This window comes from Vipera ursinii (genome assembly GCF_947247035.1).
Source record: "Vipera ursinii genome assembly, chromosome: 3".
Classification (NCBI taxonomy): Eukaryota; Metazoa; Chordata; class Lepidosauria; order Squamata; family Viperidae; genus Vipera; species Vipera ursinii.
The window spans coordinates 38625800-38651484 of record NC_139516.1 but is presented as its reverse complement, the minus strand read 5'-3'; the positions used below and the strand labels follow the sequence as shown (position 1 = coordinate 38651484).

At 39.7% G+C, this 25685-nt stretch overlaps 1 protein-coding gene across 7 annotated transcripts in view; it reads left to right on the top strand.

The window, feature by feature from the left end:
• Positions 1–25685, top strand: part of MOV10 (Mov10 RNA helicase) — a 45145-nt gene that overhangs the window by 11830 nt on the left and 7630 nt on the right. For 4 of the 7 annotated variants that reach the window (XR_014491961.1, XR_014491962.1, XR_014491963.1 and 1 more), the window contains exons 6-24: positions 4399–4524; positions 6671–6833; positions 8637–8791; positions 10550–10726; positions 11929–12076; positions 12319–12480; positions 12649–12752; positions 14221–14318; positions 15518–15637; positions 16194–16296; positions 17389–17506; positions 17602–17796; positions 18510–18575; positions 19542–19667; positions 21805–21893; positions 22353–22468; positions 23580–23720; positions 24695–24739; positions 25604–25670. Coding sequence is in view for 2 of the 7 variants with exons in the window: in XM_083358273.1 (XP_083214399.1) it covers positions 4399–4524; positions 6671–6833; positions 8637–8791; positions 10550–10726; positions 11929–12076; positions 12319–12480; positions 12649–12752; positions 14221–14318; positions 15518–15637; positions 16194–16296; positions 17389–17506; positions 17602–17796; positions 18510–18575; positions 19542–19667; positions 21805–21893; positions 22353–22468; positions 23580–23644 (2131 nt within the window). In the remaining 5 variants the exon portion in view is untranslated. The other 3 variants (XM_083358273.1, XM_083358274.1, XR_014491965.1) reach the window with 2 other exon arrangements.

The window sequence follows — 25685 nt, the reverse complement described above, 5'->3', positions numbered from 1 at the left end:
TGTCATGGAAAAACCCAATGAAAAAAACGAGACAACAACACAAAGCAATACTTCTTACTTTAAGATTCAGAGGTTTATTTCAGCAATATTTGGAACACACACATAAACATCACCTAAGTTAAAAACCCATTGCAATGAGGTCCAGTGACATAGCAGTTCCAATAAGGACAGCTATTGGCCAATGGCAAATCAATCAGGTCCGGTCCCAACTTTTTATACCTTTTTCCCATCCTAAGATTATAGACAGATGGTCAGCAATCTTACACTTTGTGCTGAACATATCTTTCCACATACTCGTGTACATTGGAACCCGTATCCATCAGCTACTTTCAGTTCCCTATTTCTTATTGTTCGAGTCCTTATGTTCTAAATATATTTAAAACAAGCAAGCTTAGCAAAATCATATTAAGTACAAATTGAAAACTGCAAAATTAAGAATAGCACAGACTTGGTTCAATACTTTTTCCATGAGGCCTGATTTAGTTCAAAACTAAACCTTGCATAGAAGAACAATATTTTCATTTTCCACAGTGGGGAGGTGACTATTTCTCATATTTTCCTTTTTTTGTAAATATTTTATTAATTTTCTAGTTTTACAATCAAATACTTAATAAACAACATGTTGTCTGGGTCCATTAGTAATTCAGTGGTATGTGTTAACTTCTACAGTCAATATTTCACCATCAAATGTTTCTTCTTCCGGTAGTACCTGTTTTCCCTCACTAGCAAATACAATTCTTATTGTTATTAGTAAATATACAACTAAATATAATCATCTTTGTTACATTTTTCTCATAATATCAATAATGTCAGTTTTAGATAACTTTTCTAACCAAAACATAGCTTAATTGCATTTGCACTTAATATCCATACATTCAATCAGCATCCTGTTTTCGCTTTTTTCCCCCATCAGTATTCAAAATGTCTTTGTTGTTTATAATTTCCAAGTGAGTTATATTTGGGTAACCAAAAGCTTCCCTTATTCAAACTTTATAACATTTTCCTTTTCCCCTTCTCATACCTAAATTCTTATCTTTTCAGCTATAGTAATACTTCTATTTCTAGTAATTATCTATTCTCTACCATATTCAAACATCCAGTTAATAATATAGTATCCCTTCTAGCAGATCAAAACCTCTATTTTCTTCAGTCTTACTCTAGCTTTCTTCCTTTGCCAACTAACTTTCAAGTCAATGCATTTGAATCATCAAGTAATTTTTCCTCTGTTTTTGTATATGTTGTTTGGAATAAGAAGGACCATTTGTGTACGATATTTTTGGAAGAAGGAATCCATTCATATTCATTAAACCGCCTCCCTCCTTCTCGAATTCCCCACAATTCTCCTAACAGCTTTATCTTCCATTCAGTCAGTTCTTTTTCTTTTTCCTCAAATGTATTCTGAATTCTTGATTGGTAAAATATCTTTTCCATTTCTGATATTATCATTCCATCCTCTAGTTCTTCAGTTGTCTGAATCTGTCAATTGGTTCCTTCCTTTAGTTCCTCCATCTTAGGATCTAGTTGCTCTAGTTTTCCTTCTATTTTCTGTGTTGCTAGTTCCTTCTTTATAGACATGTTCTGGGTTTGTAGGTTTAGATTAGAAAATTGTTCTTTTATCTCCTTTGTATTATTTCTAGTTTCACCTTGGGCTAAAGCAATAGTCTCTTGTATTGATTTCAGCGTGGCGAAAATTTCTTTCTGGTCTTCAACCATATTCAACCATACATCAAACTGAAGTCTTTGGGACAGGTGTTAGAGATGGTTTTTTACCATAACAACTGTTCTTCAATCAAAGATTTGTAATCCAAAATATTCCATCATCTTAGGTAGTGATGTGTGTTTCTTCTGCAGGGAAATAGTTCCACAACATAGCTCTAAAAGTCAGTGAATATTTATATTCGTAGTTCAGGCAGGCTGCTTTCAAAATAGTTCAGTGTCTCTGCCACGCTGATAAGCAGCTGAAATGTTTTCCTTTTTCTCAGCTGCAGTCTGAAAAGTGAAAGCTTCCAAGAACAGCAATAGTCTTATCTAAATCTGGGCTTCAAGCCAAGTTTCCTTTAGGCATAACAAATTATAGTGCCATAGTTCACCACTAGATGTCATTAGCGCCTTTTCCCCCCAGTTTTTTAGATCCAAACTCCAAATCTCTCTTTTTTTTTTAAAAGAAAGTCTCAAAAAGCACTTTTAGTCCCCAAATTTCAATGCCATGTAAATATATTAGTTCCAAATTAATCTTGTAGTTTTCTCTTTCTCCAAAAAAATTCTCTTTTCCTGAGGGAATGAGGTAAAAGTTCCCCTTCCCTCTCATCGGGGAGGGTGCTTTGGGTAATTTTTTCAGGAAGAAGTCTTAGAGTCATAAAGAGAGGATAAGGTCTCACCCAGTTTCATCCACGTTGCTGATAGTTTGCTCGTCGGTGCTTGTTTGCTTCGGCTGTCAGCAGCTTCCAACTGGCTACATGAATGTAGCCAGTCTTTCCCCCACCGGTTTGGAGGGTTTCCTCGGATCAAATGGAAGGGCTGCCACCCTCCCGCAATCAAATAAGGGTCCCCTTTTGCTTGTCACCTCTATGGGGTGACTTTTGACCCTTTCCAGGGTCCCCAGTGGGGCGAAATCAAACACGGAAGACAGAGTCCCATCTGTCTGCACCCGTTCTGCCACAATATCAAACCAGAAGTCACACATTTTCCTTCTAATGGTATGTTCTGATAATCTGGGATGGCCTTTATTAAATTTTTAGGTAAAGATGAACAATGTTTGAAGAGGAAACCACTTTTAACTTTTAATTTTTTTTTATCTCCAGTGCCCAAAGACACAGGAGAATGGCAAAGATTCAGTAACATCAGCAGAGGGCACAATTTTTTCCCCCTGTTTGGGCGAGGTAGCTTGAAGATGAGGAAAAGGATAAAGTATCCATGTTTTTTTAATATTTTGTCATCAAAATTTATTTATTTATTTATTTATTTAATTTATATACCGCCCTTCTCTCAAGAGACTCAGGGCGGTTAACAGGGCAATACGTAAAAAACAGATACAAAAGTTAAAATTATTAAAACATGATTAAACAATGCCCATAGTACAAATTTAAAATTAAAGTCATAATAACAAACCCACCCCATCCCATCAGGCCAGGCCCGCTTCCTTAAAGAGATGGGTTTTAAGGTCGCGCCGGAAGGAGCGGAGGTCGGGCGCCATCCGGAGCTCTACCGGAAGATGGTTCCATAAGTCCGGTGCACCCACAGAGAACGCTCTCCCCCTGGGGGCCACCAGTCGGCATTCTTTGACCGGCGGCACCCTGAGGAGGCCCTCTGTGGGAGCGTACTGGGCGGAGGGAAGTTGACGCCGGCTGCAGGTGCTCCCCAAGGTATTCTGGACCCATGCCATGGAGGGCTTTGTAGGTCATTACCAACACCTTGAACCTCACCCGGAAGACAACTGGCAACCAATGCAGCTCGCGGAGCAAAGGTGTAACACGGGAGTATCGGGAGACCCCCGACACAACTCTCGCGGCTGCATTCTGTGCCAGCTGGAGCCTCCGAGTGGTCTTCAAGGGTAGCCCCATGTAGAGAGCGTTGCAGTAATCAAGACGAGAGGTCACGAGCGCATGAGTGACCGTGCGCAAGGCATCCCGGTCTAGATAGGGCCGCAACTGGTGCACCAGGCGAACCTGGGCGAACGCCCCCCTAGTTACAGCTACAATATGGTCTTCTAAAGAGAGCTGTGAATCTAGGAGGACTCCCAAGTTGCGAGCCCTATCTACAGGAGGTAATGACTCACCCCCCATAATGAGGGGTGGGATATCCTGAATATCCCGGGATGCCGGTACGCACAGCCACTCCGTCTTGTCGGGGTTGAGACGAAGCCTGTTCCTCCCCATCCAGACCCGGACCGCCTCCAGGCACCGGGACATCACGTCGAGGGCATCACTGGGGTGGTTTGGGGTCGAAATGAAAAGTTGGGTATCATCAGCATACTGATGATACCCAACTCCAAAACCACGAATGATCTCACCCAGCGGTTTCATGTAGATGTTGAACAGAAGGGGCGAGAGGACCGACCCCTGAGGGACTCCACAAGCGAGAGGCCTCGCGGTCGACCTCTGCCCCCCCGTCAACACCGACTGCGAACGTCCCAGGAGATAGGAGGAGAACCACTGAAGAACCGTGCCTCCCACTCCCAGTCCCCTGAGACGCCGCAGCAAGATACCATGGTCGATGGTATCGAAAGCCGATATGATGTAAAAACTAAGCTGTAAAAACATAGTCCATTGATATCCATTACTATAATAGAAAGAGGAACCCATGTCTATCAGAAAACAGTTGGAATTTTTTTTCCTTGTTATGAGTATCTCTGGTTAACATCTTAAATCATGCAACTTGATGCTTGTCTTGTGTTTTTAGCTCTTTGAGCTTCGAATTGGAACATAAACCTTTGGATCAGTACAAGTACCCAAGTGATCTGAAGGATTTGATTGTACCCTTGAATGAAGGTGGTGATAGTACCAATGACAAGGTTGCCCATCTACGGTGAGTTCCTACTAAGTAAGAAATTGTCATTCTCTTCACTTTCCACCCACCTCTTTGTCTTAAGGAAGAGAGATCTACCCATCATGTTACTACAGCATATTGATGCAATAATTAAAGTATGCAGTTATAACTAGCAAATCCTAGACAGAAACCTTGCTTGACCATGAATTCAGGGTGAGTTTAGCCCAGTTGCTATCATTCAGACCTCGTTTTTCACAGCTTTGTTCATGTTTTGAGAATACAATAAGGGAAAACGTTTATATTTGTTGGCTTGAACTCCCAGTGGAAATATGGGGTATATAAATGTAAAAAAAGTCATGAATTTTTCTCTTCCTGCTTAATGACCACCAAGATTAATTGTGATATATCAGCCCCGCCCCACTAACTATTCTGATTGGATATAATAGGATTGATAAGAGAAGGCTCGTGTTGGAAGTAATGTGTGCCTTCATAAATATTTGTTCTTCAATATCATTTTTTCTTGTGTTTTCTGGTTTAGACTAGCCTAGCGATAGCTAATATGGCACTCGTGAGCAATATGTGTCTGTGAAGACAGGCACCTTTGTCTATGCTATGTGGTGTGATGATAAAATGAAAAAAATTAAGAGGAAAAAGTTATAGCTAGGCTTGAATATTGGGTTGAAACAGAAAAGTAAAATTTACCAGAAAGAAATCTAATTCCTGCTTCTGGTGGTAAAAAAAAAAAGACTGGGAGCAGTCTGGCTTTATGGTAGGAAGCATGAAAGGAATATGTGTATGAGTGTAGTTGAATGTAACCCACCAGTGTGAAGCAGCTGATAAAATGGTTAAGGCCGGAGATCTTCAAAGAGTGACTGGATAACCACCTGGCTGAAATGCTTTAGCAGAACCTGCGCAAACCTGCAGGGGTTTGGGCCTCTGAAGTGCCTTCCAACTCTTAATGGAAATGAAAAAGTCATCATACTGCAAATCAAGATATTTTTAGAAAATAAAAATGGGAGGAACTGCAAATGATACTGTGCTTGGCAACAGGTCCTTCAGTTTTTTTTAAAAAAATGAAAATGAGCTGTGGTGAGAGGGAGGAGGTAATGTGCGGAGGAACAAACACATCCATTCATATTTCGATACATTAATCACAGCAGCTATTTTGTGGACAAGGATGCCCCTCTTCTTTTCATGGGAAACGCTAGATATACAGCAACGTGTAGAATTTTTGAAACAAATCAAACAAATTTCATCACAGTTTCTACTTTCACTGGAAGTGTTATAAAGTCACAATGCTCCTGTTTTGAACCCTGTTTCATATTCAAAAGCACTTCCAGTAAGATCGGAACAGCGGCTGTTCTGAGTTTAGAGTGGGTTCATGATTCAATCTCAGAATGTTTTGCAGAGTTTGAACAGCCGTATGGTGAAGCACCTATAGCTTGCTTTGAAATTCCAAATGTGGAAGAAGATTGCTTATCCAAAAAAATCCCTGTGTGTTTGTATCCCGCCTTGTAAAAGCAAGTCCTTACAATGGATATTCATCTCTTCATTTTGATTTTATTGTTGCTAATATTTATATACATCTCTGGGTGTTTTAGACATTTGAGATGTTTAGAAGGATTAGCATTGCTCAACAAGAGATTTTAAATTACTTAGAAACTAGTAGCTGAGCAGCCTCAGAGATAGCTGTGTATGTTCAGACTGACCATCTTTGATCCTTTTACGATCTCTTGGAATAGCAAGACGCTGTTGGGTAGTGGGGGTCCACTTTTATTATTGCCCAGTTTATGTCATCTTTTATTCTTGTTCATTGTGTACTGTTTTATCGTTTTTGAGGTTTTACTTGTCAAGTGCTCAGAATCATTGGAAGCTAGCTACCAGCTCTTTTTAAATACCAGCATTGGTTTGTCTTGGGCTAGTACCATATTTTACCTTTTTTCAAATATTAGGAAGTTCAGATAGCTCATTTGTCTGCATTCATGTGCAGAAAGGAGCAACAATTATCCAGGATCATCCAAATAAAGTAGGGAATATTTTAAGGTAGGCATATGTTGTGGTTTTATCTCTCCCTCCCTCCCAAATATTATAATAAACTCTCCCATCTCTGGTGAAAAGAAAAGTGATTCTGGTAGGGGTGAGCAGATTTAATTTGATTAGAATGCTACCGTATACTTCCAAACAGGAGCAGTCTGGAAGCCCCCTTGAACTTTGACAATTATTCTGAGAAGTTTTGTCTGCTTCTTCACTTGGAAGAGATCCAAATGGAGGTGGACATCCATCGATATGATATGCAGAATGTTAGCATGTTTATAGACAAATACGATAAGAGACTCCTTGTTCTGAAGGTGAGTGACTTATACCTAAGAGTCTAGAAGAAATCCTTATTCTGTGAATGCTGTAGTAGAGCATAGATGCTCAACTTCAGTTCATCTGCTTGCCATTCTTAGTTGCTCCTGATTTGTAGTAAGACATCATATGGTAGAAACGGGAGAGTGGTTCGGAGTGAATGGATTATACTTATAAAATTATGGGTGAGTTTAAGAAAAAAAATAGGAAGAAAGGAATAGGAACATCAAAAAGAATAAAAAATAGAGAAAATACAGGATCAGTCTCCCACAAAATGAAAATCAAAGTTGCTTGTTTCCCACAATCTTTCTCTCTCCCTCTCCTCTCTCTCTCTCTCTCTTCCCCTTCCCCCCTCCCCCGCTTACCTTCTCCACATCCCACTGCTAGCACTTTTCAAACAATTTAGATTCACCTTTTCATCCCCCAAAGATCTGTACATAAAAGTTAAAGTATTTCATTTTAAACATTTTTAAAACATATACCCCATCTACCCCACCCCTCTCCCCATCCCTCCCATTCCAACACCACCACCCCCGACTTCCCAGAGCCAAATACAGGGTATTACATCATACAATCTTACTCTAAAATATTCTAATTACTATAATTACTCTTTAAACCCTATCACACTTTTAACTCTCCTTAACCATAGAAAAGAAAAATAATATAGCCCCTAATTACAATAACTAATAACTATTCAAATGCTAAATGATACTTTGTAGTCCCATATTTGTTCTGAATAAAATCAATCCATCTTTTCCATTCCACTATATATCTCTGTTGCGAGTGATCTTTCACATATGCCGAGATTTTAGCCATTTCTGCCAAGTTCGAAACTTTCAAAGTCCATTCTTCAATAGTAGGCAGGTCCTCCTTCTTCCAGTATTGCGCTACCAAAAGACTTGCAGCTGTTATTAAATTCAGCATCAATTTGGTTTCTATAGCAGTACAATCAGTGATAATACCCAACAAAAACAATTGTGGTAAAAAGTTAAAAGTATTTCATATGGATAAAAAGATTCTTCAATTGGAGCTCTAAGCCGACATCATGGAAATGTGAAATCTAAAGTGATCAAGGTCAAAAGCGAAGGGCCTGAGACCAAACTGCTCTGTTACAATAACATTGCACTCATTCATCAGCTTCTTACTCTTAAGAAACCAGTGATGCTCCATTATAGCATAAGGGCAAAAGAAATTTAAGCCTAGGCCTTGAGTCTTAGAGTTGTTGTTTTTAGTTCAATAGTTGTTTGGTATTAAGGGCTTTTTAGTATCTGTGCTTAAAGTATCTTATTCAAGCTAGATCTTTAAAAATGGCTGCAAGCATTATGAGTGAAGCATGACAGTTGCAATACTAAATTGTACAGGTAACTAATATCAGATTGCACATACAATATTGTTTATACTCACTAGCTGTTGAAAATTAAGTTTAAGTCATGTAGATGAGAATAAGGAGAAAGGAAAGAATGAGAGGGAAGAGAGTGCTGAAACTGTAGGAGGAAAAAAAAAGAAATCAAGGGGAAACACTAGGCATATTTAAACACTCACTCGTAATATGTTACATCTTCTAAATCCAAAATTGTGCATGAATTGTGATGAAAGAGAAGGTTAGGAATATTCCCTGCCCAACCCACCCAAATGTCACAGTGAATGCAAATAGCAAATACATATGATTTAAATTCATTTGCTCCATCAGAAGCAATTGTCTGTCTGTAACAAGGCATTTCATTTGTTATTCAAGAGCTTCGTTACTCAGGCAGGAGAATTAAAAGGTTTGTACTTCAAATTGGTCTGATTCTTTGTTCCAGGCACCTGGTGTGGCAGAGAACCGGCCTTCCGTGTTGAAAGGTGACCATCTGTTTGTGAACTTGGTTGAAGGGCAGCCAAAATCCCAAGTTGTCTTCTATAAAGGTTATGTCCATGCTGTAGAGTTGGACCAAGTCAAGCTGGGGTTTTCTGAAAAGTGAGTACTTCAGCCTATGGTTAGATTTTTTTTTATGAGAACTGAGATAATTGGCTCCTAATCCAGCATGGATAGTTATGTAAGGCTTTCATTTTAACTGGGAAAGGTAGGAATAGCATTTAATAGGCATAATTTAATAGAGTATGATTTAAATTATGCATATTAAAATAAAAATATTCAAAAATTGACAATTTATATTATGGGAATCTTCATTGCCTCAAACTTATTGTCTGTTGTACAGTTTAGTAGCTTGACCATTTAATATTATTGAAAATCAAATGTACAGGAAAGTTTAGCCTTCTTCAACTTGGTATTTATTCTCTGTGTTGAAACTCGAATTTCAGAATTTCCATCAGAATTCCTTCTGGTAGCAAAGTGGGGGAAGGCTATAACAAGAGATTACCAAATATTGTTTACGCAGGGCTTTTCAACCTTTTCACCCATTGTACCACTTTTAGGATATGGCAACATTCGAGTACCACCAGTCACCTAGCAAGGTGTCAAAAGCTTGACCAAAAAAAAAAAAAAGGGAAAAAAGTGATGAAGTACAGGTAGTCCTCGACTTACAACAGTTTGCTTGGTGACTGTTTCAAGTTACAATGGCACTAAAAAAGTGCCCCCCAAGACACAGCCGAGCAAGATGCCTGCCTGCCCGGCAGCACTCTTCCTCTTGTCAGAGGTTTTCATTGTTGTCAGCATTTCTGTTGAGGATTGGCAGTGGTGGTGGGGTGGGGGTGTTTGGTTTTTATTCCCTCCATCTGCTGGATGATTGCAGCAGGTTATGGTCATTTCACATGACCCTGGGACACTGTGACCGTCATAAATATGAATCAGTTGCCAAGCATCTGAATTTAAATCACAAGACCCTGGAGATGCTGTAACATTCCAGCTGATTGGCGCTTCTTCTGGGCTCAGCGGAAGTGCCAGGATAAGCGCCGAGCTTCAGCTGGAGCCTGGCGCTGATCCTGGTGCTTCCTCTGAGCCCTGACAGCCCTGCAGCTCCAGCCATATCTTGCTCAGGCTTGTGCGGTGCTGCCACTGGTTCAGCTCATTCCCCTCCCCCGCTACCACTTTTCTAGGATGGTCATGTACCACCTGCCAGGTGCCAATGTACCACAGGTGGTACCCATACCACTGGTTGAAAAGCCTTGGTTTACAGTACTTATGTATGGAATAGAGGGATCAGCAGTTTGAGAAGTGCAGCTGTGAAGCAAATTGACTTAGATCAAGATTATTTTGAAAGGTGGGTGAGGCCAAGGAAAAATGAACAAGTATGATCATTTATTTATTTTTATTTATTTTAATTCCATTTATATCCCGCCCTTCTCCGAAGACTCAGGGCGGCTTACAAGCTTAGCAGTAGCCTTCATTCTATGTATATGCCTGCTTATTAGGGCTTTCACACCCCCTCCAAGCGGCATTATTACAAAGTCAGCTTAATTGCCCCCAACAATCTGGGTCCTCATTTTACCTACCTCGGAAGGATGGAAGGCTGAGTCAACCTTGAGCCTGGTGGGATGCGAACCTGCACTAATTGCAGGCAGCTGGTGTTACTTAAGGAGGCATTAGCCCACTGCTCCACCAAGGCTCATGTGGAAGAAAATCATGAGGCTCCTGATTTGGGAAAGGTGGCCATAAGCAGACCAGGGAAAAAAAACCCAACAAGTTGGAAGTTGAAATGATGGTGCATATTTAGTGTTGCGTGTTTAGCAATGCCACATTCTTCAATCATCCATCAGCTTTCTTTTCTTTTCCTAGATTACTAAATAAGTTTGTTGATAACATGAAGTTTGATGTGGAATTTACTTTCAATCGTCTGCCCTTACGCCTTCAGCATTGGGCTGTTACTCTTGCCCAGAAGAGGCAACTGTCCCATCTGCTCTTTCCATGCTTCTCTTACAAGAAATCACTCTTGTCTACTAATGAGGAACTCCGGTGAGTAGGGACAAGAAAAAGGAGTGAGAGAATGTCAGTAGACAAGGGGAACACAAAAACACTGCTGAATGAACTGGTCAAATAGTCCAGCCTTTTCTTGACACGACTAGCTAAATTTCTGTGGTAAGCTGAGAAAAAGCTTTTACTTATGTTCCATAGCAGATGGTTCACCAATTGCAAATAGCTGTCACACCGCTGATTATCCTTTTGGTAGCCTTGTGAAATTCTTTCTAAAACTCTCAGATGTTGTGGTACATCGCTAAACTTATAGGAACAATGTTTTTAGTTGAATAATGTAATAAGCAGAAATATTTACTTTTATCCATTTTAAATATCAGCTTCATTAGATAACTCTGGATTCTAATATTTTGAATGAGGGAGAATTTGCTTTTCCTACATTATTCATAGTTTTATGAGGGTATATATTTCTCTTCCCTCCAGGCCCCAGTAACTTCTGTCTTTTTCCAAATTACAAATGACAAGAGATTTTAGGGAAATTCTAGTCCATCCTAGTCCAGCAAGGCCAGGGCAAGGGATAGATATTTCTTTCTGTTCTATAACACTTTTTTGAGTGATTATTAGACTGCTATATTATACATGGTATTTCAGCTGTGATTACTTCATAAGTTTCTGCAAATGCATTGTGTTGTTAGTTCTCTATTTCTTTGTCAATGTGGAATCTACCTTTTACAAATCACTCAGATATTGGTCAGTATTTTCCATGCCATTACAACCTAAGATACTCTTAGGTTATTCTTATCTAGTCCTAAAATACAACCTAAGATACTCTTAGGTTGTAAAGTTGCTACACTTCATCATTCACTACTAGCTCTGATCCCGTCAGCTTTTATATAAAAGCAGGATTTTTTTGCCCTATTATGTACCACTTCATATGAAACTTCATTTGCCCGTTGGAAAGATATTTAGGGATCTAAGATACTCTCACAATTGTAAAAAATAGATGCTGACTTGCAAAACAATACAGGTAGTCCTTGCTTAACAGCCTTTTTATTAAACAGCTGTTAATGCTAACGCTGAATGAATGGTACTTGTTCTTTGAAGCTATGTCTGTTGCAGTGTCCCCAAGCTCATGTGGTGAAAATTAACAGGCCTACCTGTAAATAAGATTAATCAGATGTAGTTTTGCTCTTTGGCCTGGGCTTTGTTTCATTTTCTTTCTTTTCTCTGTCTGTACCCTCCAGCCTGTATAATTCTAACCTGAGCAATAATGCAGAGCAAAAGGAAGCTGTCCGGCAGGTGGTGGCGGGGACTTCCAGACCAGCCCCATATCTTATATTTGGGCCGCCAGGTACTGGCAAGACAGTCACTATGGTGGAGGCCATTAAGCAGGTGAATACACTTTTGTCACAGATCTAATTATAATAAAAGTGTCAAATGGATTGAGGAGGAGCAAAGAAGTCTTGCTTACAACCTTGATGAATATGTTCCTAAACCAAGAAACTTGTGGAGATCCAGTTCTATTTTGCACCATCCTTAAGGAGCTTCCTGCAAAGCTTGAAGCATAAATAAAAAGTATTCTTTCTTTTTTTTTCAATTAAAAAGGCTCTTATTTGTGCTCTTGTCCTTCTCAGGTTCTGCGATGCATTGAAGGTGCCCATGTGCTTGCTTGTGCTCCTTCCAACAGTGCCTCAGATCTGCTCTGCCAGCACCTCATGAAACATTTGAATAGTAGGAACATCTACAGGATGAATGCTAGCAGTAGGGATTACCGTACAATCCCTGAGGATATCAAGGTGTTTTCTAGTTCTCTCTGAGCTAAGCATTCTGTTCTGGCTAAGATCTGCCAGGCTAATAGCTGGTAGCATTCCCATATGTCTACCATCTAAAATTTTGACTTGATAAACTTAAACAGAATAGATCTCCATTCTTGGGTGTTATTTAATGCCTGCTTTTGTTTTCAGCCTGTGTGTAACTGGGATAAGACAAAGAATTGCCCTATATTTCCAAAAAAGGAAAAACTGCAAAGCTACCAGGTCATTATCACCACGTTAGTGACAGCTGGAAGGTAGGCCATATGTAAATAACTACTGAAGATGGGGGAGGAAATAGATTATGAAATTATTGTGGCGAGGCATAGGGATTTGGAAGATGCTAGTCATTTGGAAAACTTTGTCATTAGAAAATGAAATTTGATTTGTTTTTTCAAAAATTGCATTCACTTTTGGGAGATGAAGAGTATAATTAGGTAAGAAGGGAGAAAATTAACTTTTTATAGTCACCTCTTCTCAGCACATGTTTTTTAAAAAATGATTCACTGATCTCTGAAATTTTCAAACACAAGAATTAAGTGGTTAGCATGGGTTAATACCACTTATTGTACAGTTTCCACCACCTCCAACAAGTATATTAGGAATTATAGTTTACCAACTCTGGAGAAAGACTGTTTTTAGGGCATTATTTCACATAGTTAAAAATTTCTGCTGAAATACCAAAAAATGGGCAGATTTCTGACATTTTCTTGGTTGCTGTGACAGGTAACAGATCCAAAGGCAGACAGTCAAGAGCATTGTGTTAGTATTCCCAATTCCAGGAAAGGGCATGAACCAAGATAATGGATCTATACTTGGTTTGCTTACTGGAATGTTAGGCAAAATGTAAAGCATTAGCCATTCTGATATAAATAATAAGTTTCACGGGTGTGACAAGCTAAAAACAGGCTAAATTAAAATTTTTGCTTAACTGTACTATAAGAGGTTAAGATCTTGGGTAGTAATGGCTAAGATGTTAGATTCATCCCAGAGAGACACAAGTTCAAGTTTATTCATGTCAGGAATTTCACTGGGGGTGACTCTGGATACTATCGTTGTCTTTTAGCTTAATGTTCTCTAGAGCAATGTTTCTCAACCTCAACTGCTTTAGGTTGTATAGATTTCAATTCCCAGAATTCCCTGGTTGGCATGCTGACCAGGGTATTCTGGGAATTGAAACCCACACATGATAAAGTTGCTAAGGTTGACAAACACAGAGTTCTTTTTGTGGAGAAAAATACTGGAGGAGTATTGCAACCAAGAAGATCTCACAAACTTTCCTGGAAGAGATGCAGTATATAAAATTAATAAAATAAGTAATATTAGACTACCTTTCCTCGGTGTGGTTGCTGCAAGAGGATCAAGGATCACAGTTCTCTGAATTATTGACCACATGAGAGGTGGGAAAGAAATGAGTATTTCCTTTAAAGGGTAGATAAGGAGTAGGTGAGATTTTGTTTATTTTTATGCAGAGAATTTTCATATCACCTAGGGCAGGGGTAGGCAACCTCGGCTCTTTTATGACTCATGGACTTCAACTCCCAGAATTCCTGACTCAGGAATTGTTGAAGTCCATGAGTCATAAAAGAGCTGAGGTTGCCTACCCTTGACTTAGGGGAAAAGGCCATTTGCAAACATGGAAGAGGGGGCCTGGGATAAATAGTGTTTTCTTGGAAGCAGAATATTTCTGCATGTGTTCAGAAATTTTGTGTACCTCTTAATTAGATTGGCTTCAGCTGAGTTCCCTCAGGGACATTTTTCTCATGTCTTTATTGATGAGAGTGGCCATGCTGTGGAACCAGAGAGCCTAATTGCCATTTCAGGTGAGGAATGATTTTTCTGTAGCTTTTTCCTCCTTTCTCTTCTACACACTAGCATGTTGATTTCCAGTAGGACAGAATGGAAATGATCCATTTCTTTGCTCTGGTTGTTGTCAACTAACTCACACTTCCCCAGTCTGGCATTTGCCAGAGGTAATTGGGCGGGTGGTTCCAAAACTGCCAGTAGTTTCAGTGTTTTGGGGAGACAGGGTCCTGGGGAAGTTTGAGGAAGCCCATTTCTAGATATTTTCATGTTTTGCTGTTGAAGATACAGAACGTTTTGAATGGCAATGGTGTGTTTATATAAAGCCTTCCAGCAGCATTTAGCATATCGTGTTAGCGTCTTACGAACAACTAGCAGTTGTGGAGCTAATCAGTTCTAGGTTTAATACTTATTGCTGTGATGTGGAAATAGGCATAATCTTTGCCTATTGTTGAACAATCCACAAAGGGAAACTTTGTGAAGCGGGTTTCTAGGACAGGCCCTTCCCACTTGTGCTGACAGGAAGTTTGTTACAGATCCCATCAGTCAAGGAACTCTACTGGTGGGATCCAGGAGAAGAGCCTTCTCTGCTGTGGCACCATCCCTTTGGAACATCCTTCCTCCCTGGAGTGAGGTCTTCCCTCACCCTCCTGTCCTTCTATAAGAGCCTGAAGACCTGGCTCTGCTGGTTGGCCTGGAGAGCCAATAGGGCAGTACCACAGTGGAGGCAGCTAATAACTAATAACAGACCCCACTCTCCCCCCCATGCATCCTGTTTCCTCCCAGCCCATTTTTAATTCATATTATTGTATTCTCTTTATTTATTTTTATAGTTTCTTTGTTTTCCTATTGTTATATCTACATTTTTAATAATTTTACGTTCTACCATTGTAAGCTGTCTAGAGTAGCCCCAGAGCAAGATGGGCAGCAAATAAATTTAATAATAGAAAAAACCCTAGGAATTCTTACTGTAGGTACTTCTGTTGTATGTTGAAAGGCTATTTGTTTGCTTAGTTCTTTTATTTATCCTCTTTCTAACTTTTTATAAGTGCTAATATTTAATAACTTGTTTTCTCATTTTTAATGTTGCGTTATCTTATTCCACGCCCATGTTTTAATATAAATGGTTTTTATATTTAAGTAAGCAAACGAGAAAACTTTGTAGAAAAAATTAGAAGAAAATGCTAACAAAGCAAATTGGTGTCCATCTCTCTTTCAGGTATTCTTGCCATGATGGACCCAAAGACAAATGTCAATGGAGGTCAGCTGGTTTTGGCAGGGGATCCTCAGCAACTGGGACCGATTTTGAGATCTCCTCTGGCTATTGAACATGGCTTGGGCAAGTAAAAGGAAGTCATATTTTAATATTCTATCAATTTATAGGCTTCAAAATAGCTAAGAGTACAAAAAAGTGTAAAGAAATGTAAAGCCATTGAACTCTCACATGGGCATTGTGTAACCATACTGCTGGTGATGTCTGTTTCAGAAATAGCTCTGGGCGACTTGGTTATCTTCCCTGAATTCCACTTCAGTTTGTCTTTAGACTTAATTAACGATATCTCTGCAAGGGTTGTTTAATTGCAAATGAGCAATAATGAAGTCTTCTTACGAAATTCTACCTTGGTAGCTTAAGATTGTTTCAAATATATCCACAAAATGCTCCAAGAATGTATGTTATATGTTAGTTACTTTGGCTGAAATAATAGGAGTAGTCTATTGTATGGATTAGAGTACTGATTAGAGAGGTAGTTATCTTATTGTTTCTGTTTCTAACGGTAACCAGCATATAGGATTTTTCTCTAGATTGGATTCTTGTACTGCTCTAAGAAAGGGAAGTTGTGGAGGGACAACTGTCCCAATTTGTCAACGCTTATGAGGCATTTTTGCTTTTGTAGGGCTTTCTTTGCTAGAGCGGCTGATGCGGAACAACCCATTATACCAAAAGATGAATGAGAAATACAACCCACGATTTGTCACTATGCTGCTACGTAATTACAGGTACATTCCATGCTCTGACTTCAGGTTAAAATCAAGAGTAGGTTTTGCTTTACCACAAATCCTTCAGTGACATTGGCTGAATGAGTGGGATTTCGATTTGGGAAATTTCTCCAGTGATAGTTTACAATAATAATTGCACCCGATGGTCTGAGGAAAAACTGCATGTAAAGAGAGGATTGTACAAATGATGCACTGATACACCTACACCTCTTGCTACATTGAAGTAATCCATTGCAGTGAATCATGTGATCATTAAGTGAATCTTGCTTCTCCCATTGATTTTTGCTGGGAAGGTCATAAATGATGATCACATGACTCTGGGAATCTGCCACTATTGTAAATACATGCCAGTTGCCAAGTACCCAAATTGTGATCATGTGATTGTGGGGATGCTGCAATGGTTCTAAGCGTGAGGACTGTCATAAGTAACTTTTCTCAGTGTCATAATATCGAATGATCATTAAACAAAGGACTACTTGTAATAATATAAGTACCTGGGTGACCAATACAATGTAGCTTTTGTAAAATTCCCTGTTCACCCTAAACCACTGAGCTTGATCTACCCTGCACACCTAACTTAGCTACTGAATTCAGTTCAGATAGTACTGTGATATTAAATGAGAAATTAACCAGACTTGAGTTCAGCTATAACGAGGTAAATAAGATCAGCACGTTGTGAAAATGGAACGGGTATAGCTTCAATTGATTTATTTATATGTGTCGTCCAAACTCAGCTAAGCAGAAGTATAAGCGCCTTGGAAAGAGTGCAGCTTTTTAGAACATAATCTCAGAACATTTATAATACATATGGAAAGCCACTGTGCATTCCATGTACAAAGTTCTGTCCTGTACTTTGCTCAATCTTCTCCACAGATATGGTTATGAAGAAAAGCCTGCTTTTCTAGTTTTGTAAATGGAGGTTATCTCTGATAGACTTGACCATGCTGTCTAGAAAGTCTGGAGTAGCACAAGAACAGGCAACTAGGGCCTTCAGGTTCTAATCTGTAGTAGGAGATAAAAGAAAACATCATCCTTTTTCTTGTAAGCTATTCAAGTTTGCTTAGATGCTAAAAGTTCAGTCTTCAATTCCAGGTCTCATGAAGCCATCCTCGAATTCCCCAATAAAAAGTTCTATGATGGTAAGCTCCTGAAGTGTGGTGATCAACTAATTACTCATTCCTACTGTGATTGGGAAGAACTGCCCAAGCCGGTGAGGACCTATATACATTGAGCAGGATCACATCTGCATAATCACACACATGTATTGTGAAATACTTGAAGTTTTTTCCCCTATGTTTCTTGCAGAAATTTCCCATCATCTTCCATGGGGTCTGTGGTGAAGACCAGCGAGAAGAGAGGAGCCCTTCATTTTTTAATACTGCTGAGATTAATGTGTTGATGTATTATCTCAAGAAACTTCTTCTGGAAAATCAGGGCAAAAAAGGACAAACTAAAATTCCTCCCAAAGAGATTGGTGTTATCTCCCCATACAGAAAGCAGGTGAGATCTTCCTCTAGTTTCAGGTAAGTATACTAGACTCTTCTTTCAGTACTGGTAAACTCATGGTTTCTTCACATGGTCAAAATGTCCTCTGTCTCTGATGTAACCTGACATTTCCTCAGTTGCTTCCATGCCTGTGATTTTTCAGGAGGATGCAATCTGTAGCATAGGGGTATAGTCAGCATAGGAATTCTGGGAGTTGAAGTCCATGAGTCATAAAAGAGCCGAGGTTGCCTACCCTTGGCATAGGTGAACTGCAGTTTACAGCATGGCATCAAAAATGCATCAGACAGTTATTCCAGACATGGGATTTGTTTTGACAATTTGCAACTATCCTACATTAGGCCTTATATTCTCCATATGTATGCTTTGAATATTATAGTATTATAGTGCCATATAACAATATGCATTAGATATTTTTCTACTTTTGATATTATAGTTTTAAATGAGTTATATTTCAGTATTGCAGGAAAAATGCTTAGATGTTTATGGACTGGACGTTTTGTAGTTTGTTTTGTACTTCCTTTATTCCCAGCATATACTGTTTAACACTGAAAGAAGAAAGCATTGTCTAGACATGTATATACTTAAGATAAAGGGGGGGAAAGGCAAGCATTCCACATCTGCAATCTGCATTACAAAGATTTCATCTCTGCTGAGGACCAATAATCGAACTAAGGACTTATGATACAGTAATTTCTCTTTCTGCTTAGGTAGAGAAGATAAGAAGGGCCATAAATATAGAATTAAAGTCCGTGATGAATATCAACGATCTAAAGGTGAGATTTGGACCAACGGAGCCTTGGTTATTTACTCTTATGTCCTATAGCTCAAAGCTATACTGGTAGGACCAGGTAGGACCTAATGTGCTGCAATACCAATGCATGCACAGCATCAGTTGGATTTTCTCTTTCGAAAAAAAGAATCTTTCAGTTACTAAGAACCAGCAATCATACCACCCTTTAGTGCAGACATGTCAAACACAAGGCCCGGGGGCCGGATCCGGCCCGTGAAGTGGTTTCATGAGGCCCGCAAAGCCATCCTGGAAACAGTGAGGGAACGCCCCCCACTGCCTTGCCCCTGGCCCAGAGACCCTCCTCCTGCCAGAGACCCTCAGATCTGTCCCACTCCTGCCCAGGCCCCCATAGGCACCCTTGATGAGAAGATGTAGAGCTCGCCACGCCCACCCAGTAGGCCACACGCACTCTAGCCATGCCCACCCAGTAGGCCACGCCCACCCTGGCCATACCCACCCGGCCCCCTGAGGGCAACTGCAATGCTGATGCGGCCCTCAATGAAATTGAGTTTGACACCCCTGCTTTAGTGTAATTTTAATGTACATACTTGTGCTAAACATTTAGAAAGATGAACACATATGAACAATGAAAATACAGCGGAACGTCGGGAGAGGTGGATTTATTGTAACAATGTACTAAAGGGATTCTTCACATCTTCCCTGTCTGAACCTCTCCAGGATAGTTCTTACTTAACCATGATAATTGAGACGAAATTCAGTCACTAAGTGACAAGAGTTTTTTAGTCTGATACCATCTGACTGTGCTAACTTAACAATGGCAGCTGTGGCCATCCCAGTTTCTGTCATTAGGCGAATCCCACAGCTTCATTACATCAGGGAAACGCTGATATAATGAAAGGAAAAAGCTCCCTGCTAAGCCTATTTATCCCTTTGGAGTTCTGTAACTTCTGTATCCTGGCTAGAATTCTTTTATGTTTCTGCATCTCAGGTGGGTTCTGTGGAGGAATTCCAGGGTCAGGAGCGGCGTGTGGTGCTCATTTCAACAGTACGCAGCAGCAGCAATTACTTCGGAATAGATGAAGAGTTCAACCTTGGTTTCCTCAATAATCCCAAGGTATCACATTCGATAGGTGACATGCTGTAATTTTTAGCACATCCAGGGTTAATTGGCTTTTTTATGGGACCGAAACAATCCAGAAATATATCCTCACAAAAGGTTCTTCCTTTTTAGGGGCCATTAGAGAAGCTATAACAAAATGTAATTTTTGTATGCTTTGTATGTGCCCAGACTTGTCTAGTAAAGTTATTGTATATAACTTAACATGTATGAATCAAACCATTTCTGATTATTTAAGAAACCTTGGATAAATAATCCATAAGTTAGTATATAATGTATACATTTCACACATCTCCATATCATTTCTGTAGCCCCACTTTAGCCTAGAAATATAGGAAGAATTCCAGGAAAGGATTATTAACGTTATATTCTCTGTTCTGATGCTCCAAAGCCAGTTATAAGGCTGTTAAGACTTCTGTAAATCTAATAGCTCTTTTAGACCAAGACCGTGTATGCTTGACATAGGAATTTCATCAGTTGACATTTTTATAACTTTCTTTAAACACCTTTATTGTACAAGCAATATCTTACCAAAGCATTTTAGAACAAAAGCTAATGTAGCCTGAAGCCTGCATTGCTCTGCAAAGTAGGAGCTTCTTAACTCTGCTGTACCACCAGGTGGTGATCCTTAGTTAAGTTCTAGACTCCTTTTTGTTCTATTTGTTTTGATTCACAGGAACTGTTGCAATATTCTTAGCAACAGTTTTAGAAGTGCAGATAGACCTCAAATTACAAACGTAATTGAGACCAGAATCTCTGGTAATTGAGCGAAGCAGTCATTAAGTGAGATAACATTAAGAGGAGGGTGGCCCTGGATCAGGGGTAGGCAACCTTGGCTCTGATGACTTGTGGACTTCAACTCCCAGAATTCTGGGTATTGAAGTCCACAAGTCATCAAAGAGCCAAGGTTGCCTACCCCTGCCCTGCATGGTATAAACTGCAGGGCCCACTTGTGCACCGAAACCTGCCATGGATTGGAAGGCCTTGGCTGGCTACAGGCCCTCTCACATGTGGGTTCCTGCTGCAACCCTGGATGTCCTGGCCTGCTTCAAGCCTGGAAGAATTGGGTTGATTACAGAACTCAACAGCTGCAGACAAGAGGCCCAGGCCTTCTCCACACCCCACTACACCTGGGGTGACTTGAGTGGTCACCAAGCCCAGCAGTGCGTGTAAATTGCTCCACTTATCTTTTGCGTTTTTCTGCAGCTGCTGACAGGCGCCCTTTCTACAGAGGCCGCCTTACACCGTTCTACAAGCGGGTGCCATTCTTGTGATCATTCAGAAGGCCCTTTTCCAAATTGTGCATGCTGAATGGCATAAATGGCCCCTGCTTAAAGAATGGCATGAAATGGCCTCTGTAGGAAAAGCATACCTCACATTGGCTAGGTGTGCCTGTAACCAGCTGCAGAAAAACACAAAGATGAGTGGAACAATTTATATGCACTGCTCAGCCCTGTGACAGGCCAAGACATCCCAGGCATGGTGACTTGGGGAGCAGGCTTAGGCTTCCAGGACTGTGGCAGTTTTGCATATACTGGTGGGACAGGTAGGTGGCAGAGATGGGGGAGGAAAGATAGGCAGGTGGGGGCAGTTGAAATGCTCCTATGGTCAGTAGTAAGAGCAAATGGACTGCCAAATGCCCAAATTTTCATTATGTGACCATAGGGGTACTGCAATGACAAGTTGTAAGTCCCTTTGTTCATTTTGTTCAGCACTATTGTAACTTCACTGTTCAGTTGTTGAACAGTTGTTAAATGAGGACTGCCTGTGGTTTGCTTTTGCCAACTTCCCAGGGCTGAGAGTTCAACTGGCCCAAAGTCACCCTGTTTCTTTGTGCCAAATGTGGGACTAAAACTTCGTTTTCTCCATTCTTAGTCCAGCTTCTTAATCACTGAACCAAGGATATGCAAACATTTGGGAATGAAATCCATTTGTAGTCGTGTTGTGTTAGATAAAGGTTATTACTTAGAACATCCAGAAGATTCAGTTAGGAGATGGAAGTTAAGGAAGCTTTTTCTAATGTCAGTTATGAAATCTGTGTCTCATACTTGAATGTGGGGAGTATGTAGAATTCATTTCCAGTAGTCTAAGTTATTAACATTTTCCCTGTATTACTCCTCTTTTTCATTTTCAGCGTCTGAATGTGTCCCTTACAAGAGCTAAGGCACTCTTGATCATTGTAGGCAACCCAATTACACTAAGCAAGGATCCATATTGGAATGAGTAAGTGTTGGCCTCCTTTATCCTCATGTCTTTGCCCAGCTAGCAAAATTATTTTTCCTCCTGCGGTGAAATCAGAGGTGTACCTGAAGTAGTAGTGCTAGGGATTCTTTGAGATTTTCAGGTAAAAGAATTGCTAAGTTACAGTACCTGGTGCTACATGAAAACTAGGAATCAATCATTCATTTAGATTTTATACTTTTATGACATGAAAGTGCTACATAGCCCAGTAATAGCTATTCCTACGGTCTTCAGCATGAGAAGTCTCATAAAGCCTGTATTGAAAGGCTTATTTGCCATTTGGAATCTCATATAGTTGATTTCTGACTGCTTCAGTGACCCTGCCATTTCTGTAAGTGGTTCGCAAGAGTGAGTAGATACTCTAAGTCCAAATGTATCCTGTTTTTCCATTCCAAATTCTGATCTGCCTAAATTGCATTAATACTTCAAATATGTCCATAGGTTTCTTGAATACTGCAAAGCCAACAAAGCTTGGGCAGGATATAAACACAGTGGAGTAGAGGATGAGTTGCCAATAGAAGAGTTAAGTTCTCTCAACATAAATGATCGGCCAGCAGGTAAGAAAAGGGCTGCAGTGTTGAAAGCAACTTTTAATTGTTAGTCATTCTTTGGATGTTTGGAAGAGAGCCAATTTAATACTTTTGTTCTCAGAGCAGTGGACTTGGGGGATGAGAAGAGAGAGTCAATCTTCAAATTAAGGAAAAATGGGAATAAGCCTTACAACCTTAAGTTGAAGGAAGCCAAAAGCAAGAATTAGGAAATGTTATCTTTCCTGTGAAATAAACATTTAACAGTCCTCTTAAATGCAGAACAAATTGGAACAATGTTAGATCATGAGTCAGTGTTTTAATTCCTCAGTTGCTACTCAATTGTACAATAATTATAGCCAAGCCTCTTTGAGGTGTCCAGTATGCGTGAAGCAAGAATTTTTGTGTTATTAACCTTGGGAATAATGAACTCTGGAAAAATCATACCAGCTTTTTTGTTTGCAAAATGGGAGGGTGAGGACTGATTAGAGATTAGAGTTGGCAATTGCCCCCCTTCTGTGTGGTGTAAGGGAGGGAATATTTTTGTTAGCCCTAGAGGTGTCTTTGCTTGGAAGCCCAGAAGACTGGCTGCATGCTGATTTTTCAACTTCCGTGTTGGCTGGTGAGATCATTGATGGCTCATAGGTTGGCATGATTTGATTTGAATTTGCTGGAGATCAGCAGGCAGGAAGAGGAGGTTCTCATGACTTGCCTCATGTGTTTTAGAAGGATGGGGAATTGGAATGTCATTGTTTAAGGGTTGATGTTCTTTTATAAACATTACATAAACTGAAAACTGATTTCCAGTCAAAATCCACCTCACTTGCAGTCTTAACTGTTCTACATAGCAGCTTTATGCACCTTGGAGAATAAGGGTTAAGCGCACCCAGTGGTGGGATTCAAATATGTGGACAACCGGTTCTCTGTGTGGATGCCACTTCCGGAGGTGCATTCTGGGCCTGGGCAACAAAAAATTATCTACCAGTTCTGCCGAAGTGGTGGGAACCAGCTGAATCCCACCACTGAGCGCACCCCTTTAAATGTTCAGAAAAGCTGCTTGGTGAGTGCAAGGAGAGCTAGCAGAATTCCTTCTCCTTTCTGTGTGTCTCCTTGACTCTTCATCTAGTTATCTTCTTTGCAGATAAAGGCTTACAAGACAGTTACATCCAGCAGCAAGTGGAGCCACAATGGAGATATGAACATTGAGACTAGTGCTATCTCAAACGTGATTGGGTGAACTCTGCATTCTTGAACATTTCTGCAGAATTGACAGAACAGACAAGTAGCCAAATTTTATTTGATCTTCATACCTATTTCTCAGGAGTAAATATCAGAGTTCCCAAAATTCTGTGTTTAAAAAATTAATAATGCGATAGAAATTCACATGTGATTACCAATAATGATCTAATTAAGCATTCAGTCTTATTCTGTATTCTTTCATGAGTGCCGGTACATTTGTAATGTTGAGAACAAGTGCATATGGGCACATGTAGGGTAGGGCCGAGGAATGGCAATTGAATAATTATGGATATTTCAAAGAATGTTTAGATTTCAGTATAAAGAATTAAGTAGAGATTATGAAGAACTTTGGGGAAGGGATAGGATATGGAAATGGGAAACGTATCAAACCTTGTTGTTTTCACGACTATCAGATTTTATCTGTTTTTGTACTAAATTTATTAAAATTTATAAGATTTAATTAAGTGCATCATGATTCTGTATTAGTTATAAAATTCTCTTGCTTCATTTCCCCCCTTTGGGGGGAGGGGAATAGCAAGGGACAAGGGTTTTTTAAAATAATTCTCTGCTTATATCCTATTGCAATATTGTATTGAGGGCAAAGGATTTCCCAACCAGCATCATATGCAGCATGATACTCAGCTCCTGTGAGGACCCAGCCTGAATCAGTCAGAATCACAATATGGGAGAAAGAGGACTTATTTTTCTCCCTTATCAGAGTGCTGAAATGGAGTTTTTATCTAGTTCTGGTTAGCCAAGTTGAATATGCAAGATTAAAAAAAACTACATTCAAAGTTGAATATACAAGATTAAATGGGAGTGGAGGCAAAGTTGTTCATTTTCTGTCCCCCCCACCTTGCCTAGCATTACACAGATGTGTTGAATTTAGATTAACCTCCCCCAGATTTAGATTAATCTGAGATTGAGAAATAATCTTTCTGACTTCTTAGATAGTGATGGAATTTACTTTTCATTTGAAGGATGCCTTGACTTCTGACTCAATTTCTTTCATTCTAGTGTTATTTAGCGATGGGACCTTTTCAGCCTTGGGAACAGTACTAGGTAGATAATTATTTAAGTACAAGACTTGCTTTAATTGAGAAGCAAAGAATTTTTACCTCTAGATTAGCCAATAGAAAAGCACTAATTATCTACAGTCATATTGTCTCAAAGGAACAATTAGGTCATTTGTTATTCCTGTATGTTAAAAGGGTGGTGGTTATTCAGTAGGTCCTCAAAGATCTGCATGATTAAGGAGCAGCTGGCACCATGCGCCAACTGCAACAGTAGTGTTTGGCTCTTTGTCATCCTATGAGGTAAACAGAAAATGAATGCTGGTGTCTTATGCTGTTCCTGGTGCAGCTGTGTTTACAAAGACATTGTAATATATTCATTACTTGGGCAGATCCTGTGCTTAAGACACACCAGTTCCTAAGAAAAATTATCTTTCTGACACACAAATCTGTTGCTCTAGCCATTGGCTGGTCAGATGTGTTTCCTTCTCATGGAATTTCTGAGGCTTTGGAGTGATTATAAAAAATGACATTACATTTACCCAACGAAATACAATCATTCCATCTTCATCATTTCCTCATTCCACTTCGGAAAAAAGAATATCTTCAAAAAGGTCCAGATGAAAGTGTCTTCCCTCCTTAAAACTTGATCCTGAATATTTCGTTCAGTTTAGGCTCACTTTGAAGTACATTTGTCTTTTTCTTGGTCCATGGTGTTTAAAAATCCACCCAAAGCAATAAAAAGGAAATGCACATTTACCTAACTTTACTGTAAAATACAGTTCAGATGATCACCAGATGAAAACACTAGTCCTTTCAGTGCATTTCTTGAAAGTCCAAACACATTAAAGGCTATTTCTCTCAATATTTAGAGCAACAATGACTTTTCCTTTCAACACTTGTTATTCTATAGTAGATGGCAAAGCCAACTCTGCCCAACCTTAATCCAGCTGGCAGGACTTCAAGGACAAAGAAAAAAGGCAAGTGATATAAAA